Here is a 15,899-nt window from a genome sequence, read left to right as displayed (position 1 = left end):
TGCCAAAATGTTGTGTTTCCTCATCCAGGGCACGCTGGTACTTAAGGTACATTCACCTTCAGGGTCAGGCTTGAGACAGGATGTGTTCAGGGTGCGACTAGTTACAGCCCCTGTGATTAAAAACCAGTGACTTTAGCTGTGCTGATCTAATAAAGGCGTGTATTCTATTCTGAGGGTCTAAACCAAACGAGGCTTAGGGAAGCCCTCACTTGACCACCGCTAACATCTCACAGCCGTTTAGCACTTAGCCTGATGATTTACAACCTTAATTGACGCCACCGCATCAATTCAAATTAGAAAATGAGTTCCGGTCGTCTGCAAGCCGCTGGCTATTGATGGCAAAGATGAGCAGAGAGATTATGCCCCCGCTACCCTGGTTACGCCCCCGCTACTACCCTGGTTCATCTGTCTGTTCTCTCAGAGAGAGACATAAACAGAGAGAGAGTGAGACAGAGAGACAGACAGAGAGGGAGAGAGAGACGGAGAGAGAGCCAGAGAGAGAGACAGACAGAGAGGGAGAGAGAGAGAGAGAGAGAGGCAGAGAGAGAGAGAGAGACAGAGAGAGAGAGAGACAGAGAGAGAGACAGAGACAGAGACAGAGAGAGACAGAGACAGAGACAGAGACAGAGACAGAGAGAGAGACAGAGAGAGAGAGAGAGAGAGAGAGAGAGAGAGAGAGAGAGAGAGAGAGAGAGAGCGAGAGAGAGAGATTACGCCCCACACTACCCTGGTACATTTGTCTGTTCTCACTGTGGAAGATGAACCCAGGAAGCAGAAGTTAACTGTGAGACTACGTTGTTTCAGATAGTACGAGATATGGGTTTTCCCAACTGCTTTTCCTTTACATTTCATTAACCTGTTAAGGCGAGACACCCCAGGTGAATAGGCAAATATACTTTTTTTTGTTGATTTTGAGATTGTTATATTTTGCTTCCTAAACATGTCTTCTATGAAACTAGTGACAATAAAACGTCAATAACACACATTTAGTTGTTTATTTGACTTCATTTTGCCTTATTGCATCCATAAATGTGCACATATTTAATGGGGAGGTGCCTCATTTGCATATATAAACATAAAATTCAGAAAACTTGCAATATATTTTTTCTTAGTTTATATGTACATAACAAACTGGGAAAGTTTCATAGTGATATCTATTCAAATATATATTTGCCTATTAGGGGGTACTACACTGTTACTACACTGTTTGTAGCCTGTGTGTAGTTCTGTTCAGTTCAATAACATCATTATTATTATTATTCAGTTATCAGGCATGTGTTTAGGTTGTCAATTACTAATGGTTTGATTAGGTATTGTGTTTGTAAATAGCTGTTTAAAAAAAAAATTATGGCATTTTACAATACAGAACTTTAAAGGCGTTTTCCCAAAAATGAGATTTTTTTTTCTTTTTTTTTTCTTTCATTTTTTCATATTATTTTTTTTTTTTTTGTATTTTTTTTGTATTATTTTTTAAACAAACACATAAACAAACATGACAACACACAATAAGATATACAAGCATTAGTTGTCAGTGCACATCCAATGAAATCACATTTTAGTTAATTGTCTTATATAGGATATACCCCTACGAAAATGAGTTTTTATGCGTTTTTCTTACACGCAAGGGTAGACATGTACCATTCCATAGCACCTACACACACCATACTTTCCACATTTCTTCCTATATATACCCTGCATCTTTTTACAAAGGTTTGTTGATATATCATTCATAGCCTGATTTATAGTACATTTAGACCAAAAAACATGGCGAAAATTGATTTTTTTATGACTGTAGTCAGCATTTCCTGATTCATGGAATGATAAAAAGACATATCCACAATCCCTTCTGTAAAAAGTTCACTGTGTTATGTGTTAACATAATGAAACCATTTTATTTATTTTTTTAATCTGGCATCATCCAATGTTGGTATTTATACCCAAACGTCATATGCAAATTAGTGCATATTTAATGAGGTAATGCCTATTTTGCATATATAAACATAAGATCTCAGAAAACTTGCAATACTTTTTTTCTAAGTTGTTATGTACATAACAAACTGGGAAAGTTTCATAGTGATATCTATTCAAATGTTTTTTTTGCCTATTCACCTGGGGTGTCTCACCTTAAGCCGCCAATTGGGGGACCCTGTTTTTCTTTATCATAAATCGATCAATAGAGACCGTATTAAATCCCCAATTATCATATCATGGGGTATCATTGGAAAGCCACACTCATTTACTACAACCCTGTCCAAAATTTTTCGAGATCGCCAAATGATTGACGGGGGTGGTAATGTGTACTTTGGCGCACGCCTCACATATCGGCATGTAACTCGAGAACCGCTGAGCGGATTTTGTCACCTGAAAGGGCAATTGACAGGCAACAAACAGGGCTTTAATTCTATATCTATCTATATATTGTATTAAAAGAAATGCACACCCGAGCCGCTAGAGGTCGGCAAAGTGGCGCGTCGCGAATCGTCCTCATCGTCCTTGGATGTTAAGAGGTTTGTTTAAAAAAATATATAATTTAAGGGTGTGTTCACATCTGAAAGTCCAGGGATAGTCCGGACTTTCTAATTTGTTTACAAATTAGATCCGCACCAAATGTGAAAATGATACATTGTTTAATTTTGGTCTGCGTTCACACAACCCTGTTTGGTGCGGATCTAATTTGTAAACAAAGGACATGCTGTCGCCAAGTCGTTCATCTATTGGACTATAGCACTCACAAACGTAAACAGTTGCCGACAGCGTCTCTTGTGATAAAGCAGAGAGATACTGTCATTACGAGCGTGGCGCAAGTCGACTAGAGAGTAGAGATATAGAGAGAGAGCGAGAGCGAGAGAGAGAGAGAGGACGAGAGAGACTGTCCGCGCGCGGCGCCAGTCTAGAGAGACAGAGAGAGGAAGAGAGAGAGAGAGAGAGAGAGAGAGAGAGAGAGAGAGAGAGAGAGAGGCAGAGAGAGAGAGAGAGAGAGAGAGAGAGAGAGAGAGGCAGAGAGAGAGAGAGAGACCTTTCCTTCCTGCGTAAGCTGTCAACTACTAGCAGGCGCAGCTCGAGATGCGTTGTTGTTAGTTTGTTACAGAGCTGGTCCACGCTGCTATTATGAAAAATTATGTAAGCTTTTTTTTTCTTTATCTGAGAGAATGTCCGCGAATGTCCTCCTCACGCAGGTTGGGGGGTCCGCGCGCGGCGCGAGTCTAGAGTAGAGAGAGAGAGAGGAAGAGAGACTGCGTCTAGAGAGAGAGAGAGAGGGAGGAAGAGAGAGACTGTCGCGTGCGGCGCCAGTCTAGAGAGGAGTAGGCTACTTTGCTTCCTGGATTAGGTACTATAGTTCGATTGAAACGAACCGAGTCCCAACTTTTCAAGAGGACCATGGTTCGGTTGTTTGGTCCTCATTATAGTTCGGTTTGCGTTCATACCTGTACAAACCAAACGGACTATCGATCTAAAGGGACCATGGTCCACTTAAAGGGACCATGGTCCACTTAAAGTGGACCAAACAGGGTAGGTGTGAACGCGCCCTAAATTGCCAAGAGTAAAGACCATAACCGTATCAAAACAGCAGTCAAAGTGTATATTTTCATTTTTACCAATGTTTTGTAAGATTTACAGAAAATAAGAATTTATCGGTAAAATGCTAATTATATCTCTTTTATCGTAAAACCGTGAGGAAATGAGTAAATCCAGATTTAACCCTGCCATAGGAAAAATTTGCCTTTTCCCTATCCATAGATGTATGATTTGGCCATAAATAAGGTCACGGTCAAGTTCAAGGTCAAATATGAATTTATAATAAAAATCGATTATCATTTATTACTGTATCTACAAATCCTTCTATTTAATCATCTTCCCTTTATTCATTTGCTTAGATTTTTTGTATACTTGATCTCAATAAGGTGGTGAATGAGCTCAGTGAGCGAAATCTCTTTGTTACAATTGTAACATGGTGTTATTCACCGGCACAGATGCAAAAAAAATATCATCATTTATATTCTCCTTTTTTTCATTACAATTTACTCAAGCCTAGTAACAGACACAATATTTCTGACACTGGGAATACATACCCCCAGGTCCCTAGATGTTCCTAGATACCAAGAACATGCAAATGTACCTTGTAGAAGTGGAGCAATGTTCCATTTACTTAGGCATGTACCTTTAGGCGAAATTTCTGAAAATAGGGCTACAGCTTAACAGGTCTGCTATCCTTCATTCATTTGATATCAAATCGAAAATACAGCCTATTTAACACGTGAGATAAAAAGCCTTTCATCTCCCTTTCTCCCCATGTGTTCTTACACCAGTAACCAGGCTCTTTAGGAAGACACTCAACCCCCTTGAAAAGCATAGACCGCTGAGCCCTCTGTTGGACAGACGTGGTAAATACTTTGTCTTCCGTGCCCAGATCTGATGTAAGACACCATTGTTAAGGATGCGGAAAAAGAAGAAGAAAAAGAAGAAGAAGAAAAAGGAAAAGGAACCCACACGAGCCTCTCAGATCCTCCAACTATCTCACTGACAATAAACGGTGAATTCTCTCAATGAGGTTGGAAACCAAGTCACCCCGTCGTGTCCACCGAGATCAGATAAGAGCACATGCCAGGCGGGGCGAGAGGGGGGGGGGGGGGGGGAGTCTCTCCAGATGTGTGCGTGTAGTCAGTGTAGGGTCGGAACGGAGTCTACAGCACCTCCTGACAGAGAAAGGGAGAGAGAGAGAGGGAAAGAGAGAGACAGAGAGAGAGAGATAGACAGAGAGAGAGAGGGAAAGAGAGAGACAGAGGCAGAGAGAGAGAGAGACAGACAGACAGACAGACAGGCAGACAGACAGACAGGCAGACAGACAGACAGACAGACAGACAGACAGACAGACAGACAGACAGACAGACAGACAGACAGACAGACAGACAGACAGACAGACAGACAGACAGACAGAGGCAGAGACAGAGACAGAGACAGACAGACAGAGAGATAGGGAGACAGAAAGAGAGACAGAGAGACAGAGAGAGGAGAGAGATAAAAGAAAAAAGGCCCTTCCAGTCTCCTCGTCGTGCCAGCTGGGGGGAGCTGAGCTCCGGGGCCCGACACTCCTCACAGTCCTGGGGACGAGGGCTGCCCGATTATGGCAAACCAAAAAAATCATAATCACGATTTATTAAACAGGATTACTCATTGATTTGATGCTTTTCTGTCACCTTCTGACCAAAGCCGTTTCCTCCCTCTCAACACCAGCTTAAACTACGGTTTGGCCTTTGGGGGGGAAAGGCGGAGCGCACCGCTGTGAAGGAAGGGTGCGCTGTATTTACAACACATGACACAATGAGAGCAACACAGCATGTGGCACACTAATAGTTTTATCTCGATTATCGTTTTCATGATCGTGGGAAGCCAAAATCGTGAATGTAAATTGAACAGCCATGCACAAGCCCTAGTCACCTACAGCGACCCACCACTCACCCATTGGTTCAGACAGAAACATACACACTGTATTAGGGCTGACCTTCGAATTTTCTTTTGGAATTCGAAGCTTCGGGGCCGAGATTCGATTTTAATTCGAAGCTTCGAAATAATATTTATTTTTTATTAAAAAATTTTATGTTGTGGGACTTGTACAGCACTTTGTTCAACTTTGTCAGTGCTGTAAAGTTTAAACCTTTTTAAATCTTAGACAAACGAAACACTTTGCTTTCATGAAATATTGTAAGCCGTCATTTGAGGCTTTATAAAAGCAGCACAATGAACACAAATCTGTCAGTACCGAGTCCGACCTCATCTTAAATAACAAACAGCATTGCTTGTTGTAATTAACAAAGAGAGGCAGAGTTGATTTTGCAACAACAACAAAACAAAAAAATCATATATATATTTTTTTAATATAATCAAATTGTATTTTCATATTCGAATCCCATGCCCATCGAACGAAGCTTCGAAGTATTTAAGACAGCCCTACACTGTATATCACTGTATATTTTAGAATGTATATGTATATCTTTGACTGTGTACTCTTATTTTAGATTTGTGACAACCTGAATGTTCATTGAGAGCGATCTGTAGTGCTGAATTTACCTCGGGATCAATAAAGTACTTCTATTCTATTCAGCTGGGTGCGTCTCGCTGAGGCACATAGGCGTAGTGGTTAGGCGCAGTGTTGTCTCACAGTAACGGCGCAAACACACCGAACACGGGACGCGGGCGAGCGATCAGCGCTTCACTTTCGCTCCTATGTTAACGGGCGTTGCTGTTCACAACGGCCGCGGGCGGGCGGGAAGCAAATTCTTTCGCTTCGGTTGTAATTTGAGGCGTGCGCCACGCGCATTTCCACAGAAATACACTCAATATCCTCATTATTACCACACATATAGATGTTGTTCAACCAGCTTATGTGTCTGTATCTTTCCCAATACAAATAAACCATACTATACTTTTTCAGGAGTACAGTCACACTGATTTCATCTTTCTAAAATTCATTGTAACATTCTAATTAATGAGATAATAACGGGTTATACATGCAAAATGGACAATTACAGAATAGAACACTGGAACTGGAAATCTTTAAAAAAAAAGGTCTTCAAACGGGGACTGACTTTGCATATAGACATAGGCATTTACAGCTGTTCCCATGTAAATAGGTGCGATTCCGCCCACTCTGAAGTCGGACTCGGTGTGGACGACCACGCTGTTCTCGCACGAAACCCGCGTGTGCCTGCATGCGCCCGTGGTGTGTTCCCGGCGTAAGGAGGTCTGCGGTTCGAACCCGACGGGGGGGGACGGGGGGGGCTTTCTGTGTGCAGTTTGAATGTTCTCCCTGTGCTCGTGTGGATCTCCTCCCCCCACATCAACAGACATAATTCAGCCCTGCCCTCGCCGTTTTGTTTTGCCTGAAACCAAACTGCACTGGGGAAAAAACAAGTTATAATCTTTATTTTAACCCCTTAACTCTTTCAGGGCCGGGCATTTTCCTCATCCTGTTCTAGCTAGGCCACGCTTTAAAGATAGGGATGCGTCACCTTGTTTGTAGAGCTATATCTATATTCTATATTATAGCTATGGATACAATACTATGGTCATTTGACAGTAACTATCTTCTGTCCAAGATGCAAAAAAGAAAAAAAATATGTCATGAACACGTTCACGCGTTATCCCGTGGTGAATATAAGTATAGTTTTCGGAGTGATCCGGGCTAATTCCTGGGAAGCTGAGTTATAGGGCGCAATGTGAATTCTACTAAAAGCATTGGCGTTTCATCCCTGGACACGCTACTATTTCCAAATCAAATCTATATCATAGGTATTATGTTTCATCATGAATGCATGAAAGGGGGGGGGGTCATCTTTTGATGCTTCAATCGTCACCAACGGCATACATTGTGGACTAACGTTACACACACACGTTCGGATCAAGGTGAAGACATGCTTGGATCAACGCATGATTGATATCATATAGCCCTTACCTTGACTAGGATGTACCCCAAAAATAATATTCCAATTATCTGATCGCGATTCCAAGTATTGATGTCCATCGTGTCGCCAACATAATCCACCACACATCATGCATCGGGAGCATTTGATTCTTCTCAATCCGACCGTTATAACCGCTCCCCTTGCACGGAAAAAAAAAACGACCCAGAGACATTAGATCGACGCACAGGCCAAGATACAAGGTTGCAAAGGGTGCTCGATACTGCCGTCTAGCTGGATGCGGCCGGTATTGCACTTTGGCGACATCAGACCCATTCCCTATGGTAACACCAGGCTCCCTGGATGGATAATGAATAAAAATATCGGAAAAAAGGAAAAACGACCCAGAAACGTAAAAAGACATCTTTGGCACTCTAGGGTCGGGGCCCAGAAACGTATTAACACGTTTTTGGCACCCAAAGTGTTAACGGTTGGCGCGCAAGGCCATGAAAGTGTTAAGCCGAGCGGTCCGGTACGAGATTGATATCACGCCATAAATAGATACAGAACGTATTAATTAATGTTGTTTCTTTTTCAAATGTAGCCAAGAGTAAAGACCCTAACCCTGTCAAAACAGCAGTCAAAGTGTATATTTTCAGCACTAAGTTTGTTTACCAATGATTTTAAGTGTTATTAGCGGAATAATGAGTTTATAAATATCTCAACTCATCCCGACAGAAACCGGATGAATTAAGACGTAAATAAAGCTGTCATATGTGTGTGTAGTTCTATGAACGAGGAGACCGAGGGCTTTAAAATTTCATAAAACTACACTTCCCAGCTCACGCCAGCCCCTATCAATCATCTGACATCCAGCGCAGACTTTTCTTTTTTTACGTTATCTTCGGGATCATATCTCACAGGTCGAACAAACCTGAACGTTATTGCCATAAAATAGAACGTCTCTTTACCTTTCTGTGAACGTCGGCTCAAACAGATGAAAAATTACAGAGCTATTTTCATTACAAAAAAGTAACTGTACTTAAAGTAGATTTCATTCACAGTTTTTGCTGCCCCGTCAGGGGCGTGTGGTGATACTAAATCCAGATTGAACTCTGCCATTGGAAAGAAGAGATTTGGCCCGATCCATAGATGTGTGGCTTGGCCATAATAAGGTAATTTATAGACCTGATATTCTATATTCTATATTCATATTTCAAATAGCATGTGGATGGCAAAATTCAGTACTATATCTACAAAAACCCCTGTAAATCATCTGCCCTTTATTAATTTGTTCAGATTTGACATGTGGTGTTAGCATGTCAAAGATGGAAAAAGAAAAAAAGAAAATAAATTATATTCTCCTTTGGTTCATTACAATTTACTCAAGCCTAGTAAGAGACACAATATTTCTGATACTGGGAATACATTCCCTGAGATCCATAGATGTCCCTAGATATCAGGAACAAGCAAATGGACCTTGTAGAAGTGGAGCAATCTTCCATTTACTTATGTATTTTTAGGCTTTTTTTTTTTTTTTTTTTTCTTTTTTAATATGATCGAATACCTTTATATAAAAGTAGACCGTTTGTATTTTGAGAATTTAACCATAACCACCACCTGCCACCTGCATGTTATCATGGACAGTGAAGGAACCATTTCATGTCTCTGATTTTGCATTCTGGCTACAAATGAATGATCCCAATTGGGCAGGTTACTAGATATCTTTCCTTAAGCTACTGTTACTATTGATGGCACAGTTGAACCTTTGACGAAATCATCAAATCAACATCAATGCCTGCATTATCTAATGCTATGGGGGCAAGAGGGGAAGGGGGGGGTAACTGCTTCTACCAACAGGGGCAACACTGTGATCATCATGATGTCATCTTGTCCAATTCAGCAGGTCTCGGTATTAACTCCCCACAATCTCTCTCCCGAGGGGAAAATGATGACGTATGCACATAAAAAGTAGCTCCAACACGGGATATAGAATGTAACGTCATCGCACTTCATCCGACGACGACAGTATTTGAGAGAAAACCCTTAAAAAAGGTTTAATTTCTAAGCCTGCGCTCATTACCTTTGACATACAGCCAAACCCCTTCTTCCTCCTTTAGACCCTCGCAGCGAAACAAGAAAGGCACAGAGGCCAGTGTGCTACATGGCAGAATCAAGCTGCTAAGCTAACTCCAAGCTACACCCCCCCCCCCCCCCTTCCAGAGGGAGCCATGTTTGGGAGCATGTCTGGTGTAATCCAACCCCACGCCGGTCACCAAAGCCCTGGCTCTGAGACGTCTGTAATTGGTAAATGGACCAGCGTTGATATAAGGGAATGAGAGCCAGCTTGAACCCGGGCACCGCTCTCATCGGGGCTTTCGGTTTTGTTTATTGTAGCTAAATGTAGCTATTAGAGTGGAAAGAGACGGAGTGAGTCGCCCCGCCGTTGGAATCGCTGTTAACTAAAATCAACACGGCTCAAGCCTTCAGAAGAGCCGTTTCATCTAGATGGGAGCAAATGAGGAGGAAATGAACCGAGCTCAAGCCCCGCCCACTTCTCTCTGTCCTCCAATCGCGACCGCTGCTTCCCTCGGAACAAAGGGCGGGGTTTGAGACGGGTCGGTTCCAAACCTGACGGGACGGAGCGAGAGGCGCTTCTCCCGCGAGCCGCTCCGTTTGGCCCAAGAAGGTCTGCTCCGCGACGTCAGAGCCACGTATACAGCCTTCTGACATGAGGATAGAAGGTCTGCTCCGCGACGTCAGAGCCACGTATACAGCCTTCTGACATGAGGATAGAAGGTCTGCTCCGCGACGTCAGAGCCACGTATACAGCCTTCTGACATGAGGATAGAAGGTCTGCTCCGGGACGTCAGAGCCATGTATACAGCCTTCAAGTTCTGACATGAGGATAGAAGGTCTCCTCCGGGCCGTCAGAGCCACGTATACAGCCTTCTGACATGGGGATAGAAGGTCTGCTCCGCGACGTCAGAGCCATGTATACAGCCTTCTGACATGAGGATAGAAGGTCTGCTCCGGGCCGTCAGAGCCACGTATACAGCCTTCTGACATGAGGATAGAAGGTCTGCTCTGCGACGTCAGAGCCATTGTATACAGCCTTCAAGTTCTGACATGAGGATAGAAGGTCTGCTCCGCGACGTCAGAGCCACGTATACAGCCTTCTGACATGAGGATAGAAGGTCTGCTCCGCGACGTCAGAGCCACGTATACAGCCTTCTGACATGAGGATAGAAGGTCTGCTCCGCGACGTCAGAGCACCACGTATACAGCCTTCAAGTTCTGACATGAGGATAGAAGGTCTGCTCCGCGACGTCAGAGCCACGTATACAGCCTTCTGACATGAGGATAGAAGGTCTGCTCCGCGACGTCAGAGCACCACGTATACAGCCTTCTGACATGAGGATAGAAGGTCTCCTCCGGGCCGTCAGAGCACCACGTATACAGCCTTCTGACATGAAGATAGAAGGTCTGCTCCGCGACGTCAGAGCCATGTATACAGCCTTCTGACATGAGGATAGAAGGTCTGCTCCGGGCCGTCAGAGCCACGTATACAGCCTTCTGACATGAGGATAGAAGGTCTCCTCCGGGCCGTCAGAGCACCACGTATACAGCCTTCTGACATGAAGATAGAAGGTCTGCTCCGCGACGTCAGAGCCATGTATACAGCCTTCTGACATGAAGATAGAAGGTCTGCTCCGCGACGTCAGAGCACCACGTATACAGCCTTCTGACATGAGGATAGAAGGTCTGCTCCGCGACGTCAGAGCACCACGTATACAGCTTTCTGAACGTGATCCAACTACAACGTGTCTGTCTTTCAGAGGACGGACGGACGGACGGACGGGTTACCTGTCTCTGCATCTCCTCCACCTGTCTGTGAGGAATGCTCTTCAGGATGGTGTACATCTCAGACAGCTTCTCCTCCGGGATGACCACCGACGCCCTGTTTGAACACACACACACAGACACACAGACACACACAGACACAGACACACACACACACACACACACACCACATGAAGAGCTCAAAAGGGGGAAAAGGGGAGACATTCAACAAACACATGTTATGCCATTTGAGTCTGACGACAACGTCCTCCTCGGCGCTCTCGTCCTACCTCTTCCAGTCCAGGACCTCGGAGAACGGCAGGATGTAGGAGTCGGCCAGGACGACGGGCACACAGCCGGCCTGCAGCACGTCGCTGAGGGTGGCCTGGCCCAGACGAGCGCCCCGCAGGACCACGCAGAACGACGACTCCTGCGGGGAACAAAAAGGTAGGCAATCGATCAGCGACGGCCATAAAGCGATGGGTGCAGCCGGTTTGATTTTCTGTCGTTGAGTAAAAGCAACGTGGGTATGTTTATAAAGTGCGCGTCTGTCCTCGTTCCCTAAGGGATCCCTGGGATCCCGGGGCGTGCTCTCTCACGGACACATTCCCCCAAAGAGAACTCACCGTTCACAGGTCAAAGCATACCAAACGACGAGCGCGTTTCCTGTCTAGACAACGCGGGCGTGGCAGAGCGCGGGGAGGACGCGCCGGTTGTAAAGGTAACAGTAAGGGGTGTCTCGAAACCCCGCTCCCTTTTCTCCATCCTCCAATCGCAACCGTCGCTTCCCTCGGACAGGGGGGGGGGTTGAGATAGCTCCGCTCTGCTCTGATGATGGACGACATACACATGGAGTCGTAACAAAATGGATGTTTTTACATCCTGCCACTCTACTGTGTTTAACTAACCCCAGCGTGGTGGAAGCAGATAAATCTCATTCAAGCAACCCCCCCTCTGTCCTGCTTTACTACATATCAAATCAGGAAGTCCATAAACAAAATGAGTCGTTTTCTAATGCATTATGAGGCTGTAATGAAAAGCAGGCACGCCATCTTTTCATTGCAGGCTAATATAGTCGTATTTTGCATCTCCTGGTGTCATGTGTGTGTGTGTGTGTGTGTGTGTGGTCTACTGGCAGTATAGTGAGTGTTGTTCACTTCATGAAGTGGAGCTATGCTGCTTAAAGCGCACGCACACACACACACTCCAAACAGGACTTCATTGCTGTGCAGTTCACACAACACAACCTTCTGTCTGACAAGCCACTGTGGTTTGCACAGTACACAGGGTTCCCACAGACATTGCAAAATGAAATTCAAGGACTTCCAAGTACTTTTCTAAGCACTATTTTTCATTTTAACTCATCCACGTACAATCACGACTATAGTCGGGTTATCTCGCCAGCGGTTGAGCGCCAAAACCAGAGTATAGTCGGGTTTTCGATCATTTATCGTTTTTTCTTTCATTCGATTTTTTTATTCATTACAGTCTCACGGACCTCTGTGTTACCATTGGAACTCATTCTGAGACCCCGAGAGTGCAATACCGGCCGAATCCTGCTAGGTGGCAGTATCGCCCACCCGTTGAAACCTTATTTGACACTGTGTGTCACATCTAATGTCGTCCGGGCGGAGAATTTAGACCAAGCCAAGTAAATCGCTTCATCTGAGCACTTTGAAACGCATTCAGCACACTTGAGGCATATCTTGTGCCACTTCATGTCAGGGACCCGATGGACATCAATACTGGAAATCGCGATCAGACAATTGGAATATTCTTTTTGGAATAACCCCGATCAAAGGTAAGGACTATCTGATGTCAATTCCACCTTGATCCTACAATGATTTCATATCGATCTAGCCGATCAACGTATGTAGTATTCAAAACGAATGCCGTTGCTGGTGATCAGAGCATCAACCCCCCCCCCCCCCCCCTTGATGCATTCATGATGAAACAAAATACCTATTATATACCTTTGATTTGGAAACAGTAGCGTGTCCAGGCGAGCAACGCCTTTAGCAAAATTCACATATCGCTCAATAACGCAGCTTCCAGGAATTAGCCAGGATCACTCTGAAACTATACAATAACACGACAGGATAACACGCGAACATATACATGTTGGACGAGAGATAGTGACTGTCAAATGAGTATAGTATTGTCTCCATAGCTATAATATAGAATATAGATATAGCCCTACAAACATCGTGACGCACAGTGAAAATCCCTATCTTTTAAAGCGTGGCCCATTGAATACGGATGGATAAAACGGCTGGTGCTGAAAGTGTTAAAAGGGCATTTAAAAGGATACAATTCACTTTTAAATGCTGTTTTTTATAGAAAAAATATTTATGATCCAATATTTATGGCTTAACACTTTCCCGGCCAACCGCGTATATATACGTTATTGGGAGCCAGCGGTTGACGGCCAAAAACGTATATATAAATGTTTTACTCGTTTTCCCTTTTATTTGATTTTAATACCCTATTCAATGTCAGGGAGCTGTATTTTGCCTGTAAAAGGCATACCGGGACTCCGAAGGTGCAGTACTGGCCAGATCCTGCTAGTAGCGCTGTATCGAGAATGCAGTAACCCCTGTTCCAGACCGGGTGCCACACTGAAAACGCTCCGGGCGCTCTTTTCTACTAACCTGAACCTAGGGCTTCACCCGATTGCATTGAATCATTTTCGGGACCCCCGATTCATTATGCTGTGGTAGGTTATGTCGTTGACCAAATGGACATACGATCTACCAGATGGCGATAAAATTATTGGAATATTCTTTTTGGAATCCCACCGGCCACAGGTAAGAACAATTTGACGTAAATTTCAGCTTGATCGTGCAAGGTTTTCATAGCCATCTCCCTGATCAGCGTATGTTGTAGTAATAACTATGCCGTTATTGGCAATCAATTAATCAGAAACTCACGACCCCCCCCCCCCTTTCATGCATGCACGATGAAACATAATACCTATCATATGCATTTGATTTTTTTATTGTAGCGTGTGTAGGGACGAAACGCCAATGGATTTGGTATAATACACGTTGTGGCTTATAAACAGCGTCCCAGGAATTAGCCCGGATCATTCCGAAATAACACTCATATTCACCACGGTATAAAAAGGGAACGTATGGATGGGGAAAAAAATTTGTTTGCATCTTGAACGGAAGGTTCTTACTGTCAAATGACCATGATATTGTATCCATAGCTATAATATAAAATATAGATTTAGCTCTACAAACAACGTGACGCACAGTGAAAGTGTGTAATGGAAAGCTGGCCCAGCTATAGCTAGATGGGGAAATCGAATGGCCGTGAATGTGTTAAAACCAATTTACACTTTAATTGAAAAGAAATCAATTTCTTGATTCAGAACAATTGTATCATGGATGAACAAAACTTTCAATACGAATGGATGATTTGAATTTCAAGGACTTTTTAAGCACCTTGTTAAAAGATTTGCTGTTTTCAAGGAATTCCAGGCCTGGACTTTTTTTTTTTTTTTTTTGCACTTTAAGCACTTCAAGGACCTTGTGCGAACCCCGAGTATATGACTGATTGGAGACAGGGGGGACAGGGGGGACAGGGGGGACAGGGGGGGGTTAGTCATTACAAGATCTGTCACGAGGAGGAATCCCCAGACGAGCCCCGTCTGGTCTTGTCACGAAAACACATGCAGGAATGACATGGGTTTTGGCCAGAGAGGAATACACTGGAGAACAGCACCAGGCGAAGGGCTTAGCGGTTTCGCGCTCGCTCAGAGAGCATGAGCTGTCATTCTTTCCTGGTCCGGGTCTCCGTTTTTCCCACGCACCACTCCCACCGCCTGGTCTCCGTGTCAGATACTCTCTCTCTCTCTCTCTCTCTCTCTCTCGCTGAATGGGCTCTGGCTCCATTATACCTGGCTGAGCTCCTGCGCCACCAAACCCCATCCAGAGCCCTAAGGTCTGCTGATCAGCTGCTGCTGGAGGTGCCCAGGACCAGGCTCAAAACCAGGGGGGGACAGAGCCTTCGCCGCTGCTGCCCCTCGGCTCTGGAACCCCCCCCCCCCCTTAAACCGCTGCTGAAAATGCACCTTTTCTCCCTGGCCTTTGATCAGAGTTAGCCTGCCACCTGTCAACTACGTTTGCCGTTACTCTGGACTATTACATCTCGTCTCTTTTTATATTGCACCTTGCTCTTGTTTCTTAGTGTACTACTACTATACTTATTTACTGTAATTTTGTGTATTTTATTTGTTACTGTACGCGTTTTTTACAGTGTTCTACCTGTAAAGCACTTTGGGTGGCTTTATTCATTGTAACCATGCTAAATAAAGATTACTTGACTTGATTATTCTCCTTCATATTCTCATTGTGTATATTCAGAATATGAAGCTCCTATTGCCAGGTGATAAATGCAGGTTTGAAGTTTGTAAAAACATTACGATCGTGATAACAAGCTAGTGGAGAACAAGGTCAACTTTCCAAACACACTCTGTATAGTATTTCCCAGATCTCCACCCATCCCCTTTTTAAAACCTCTCTAGAATCACGAATGACTGAATTAATGAATGACAACTAATAACAGAGACACTCTAATAACACTATTATTGGTCATCGGATATTTATTTTTTTCTTCTTTTAAATTATGTTTTGGTAGATTTTTTATTGTTTG

General features: G+C 44.0%; 1 protein-coding gene across 1 annotated transcript in view; it reads right to left on the bottom strand.

The window, feature by feature from the left end:
• ext2 (exostosin glycosyltransferase 2) overlaps positions 1–15,899 on the bottom strand; it is a 95,769-nt gene that overhangs the window by 65,256 nt on the left and 14,614 nt on the right. The window contains 2 exon segments of the mRNA XM_084308784.1: positions 11,265–11,358; positions 11,531–11,670. Coding sequence (XP_084164910.1) covers positions 11,265–11,358; positions 11,531–11,670 — 234 coding nt within the window.

The sequence above is a fragment of the Notolepis coatsorum genome, assembly GCF_963971535.1.
Source record: "Notolepis coatsorum genome assembly, chromosome: 2".
Taxonomy (NCBI): Eukaryota; Metazoa; Chordata; class Actinopteri; order Aulopiformes; family Paralepididae; genus Notolepis; species Notolepis coatsorum.
Note: the sequence above shows the minus strand (reverse complement) of the source record. Positions and strands in the feature narration are given on the sequence as shown.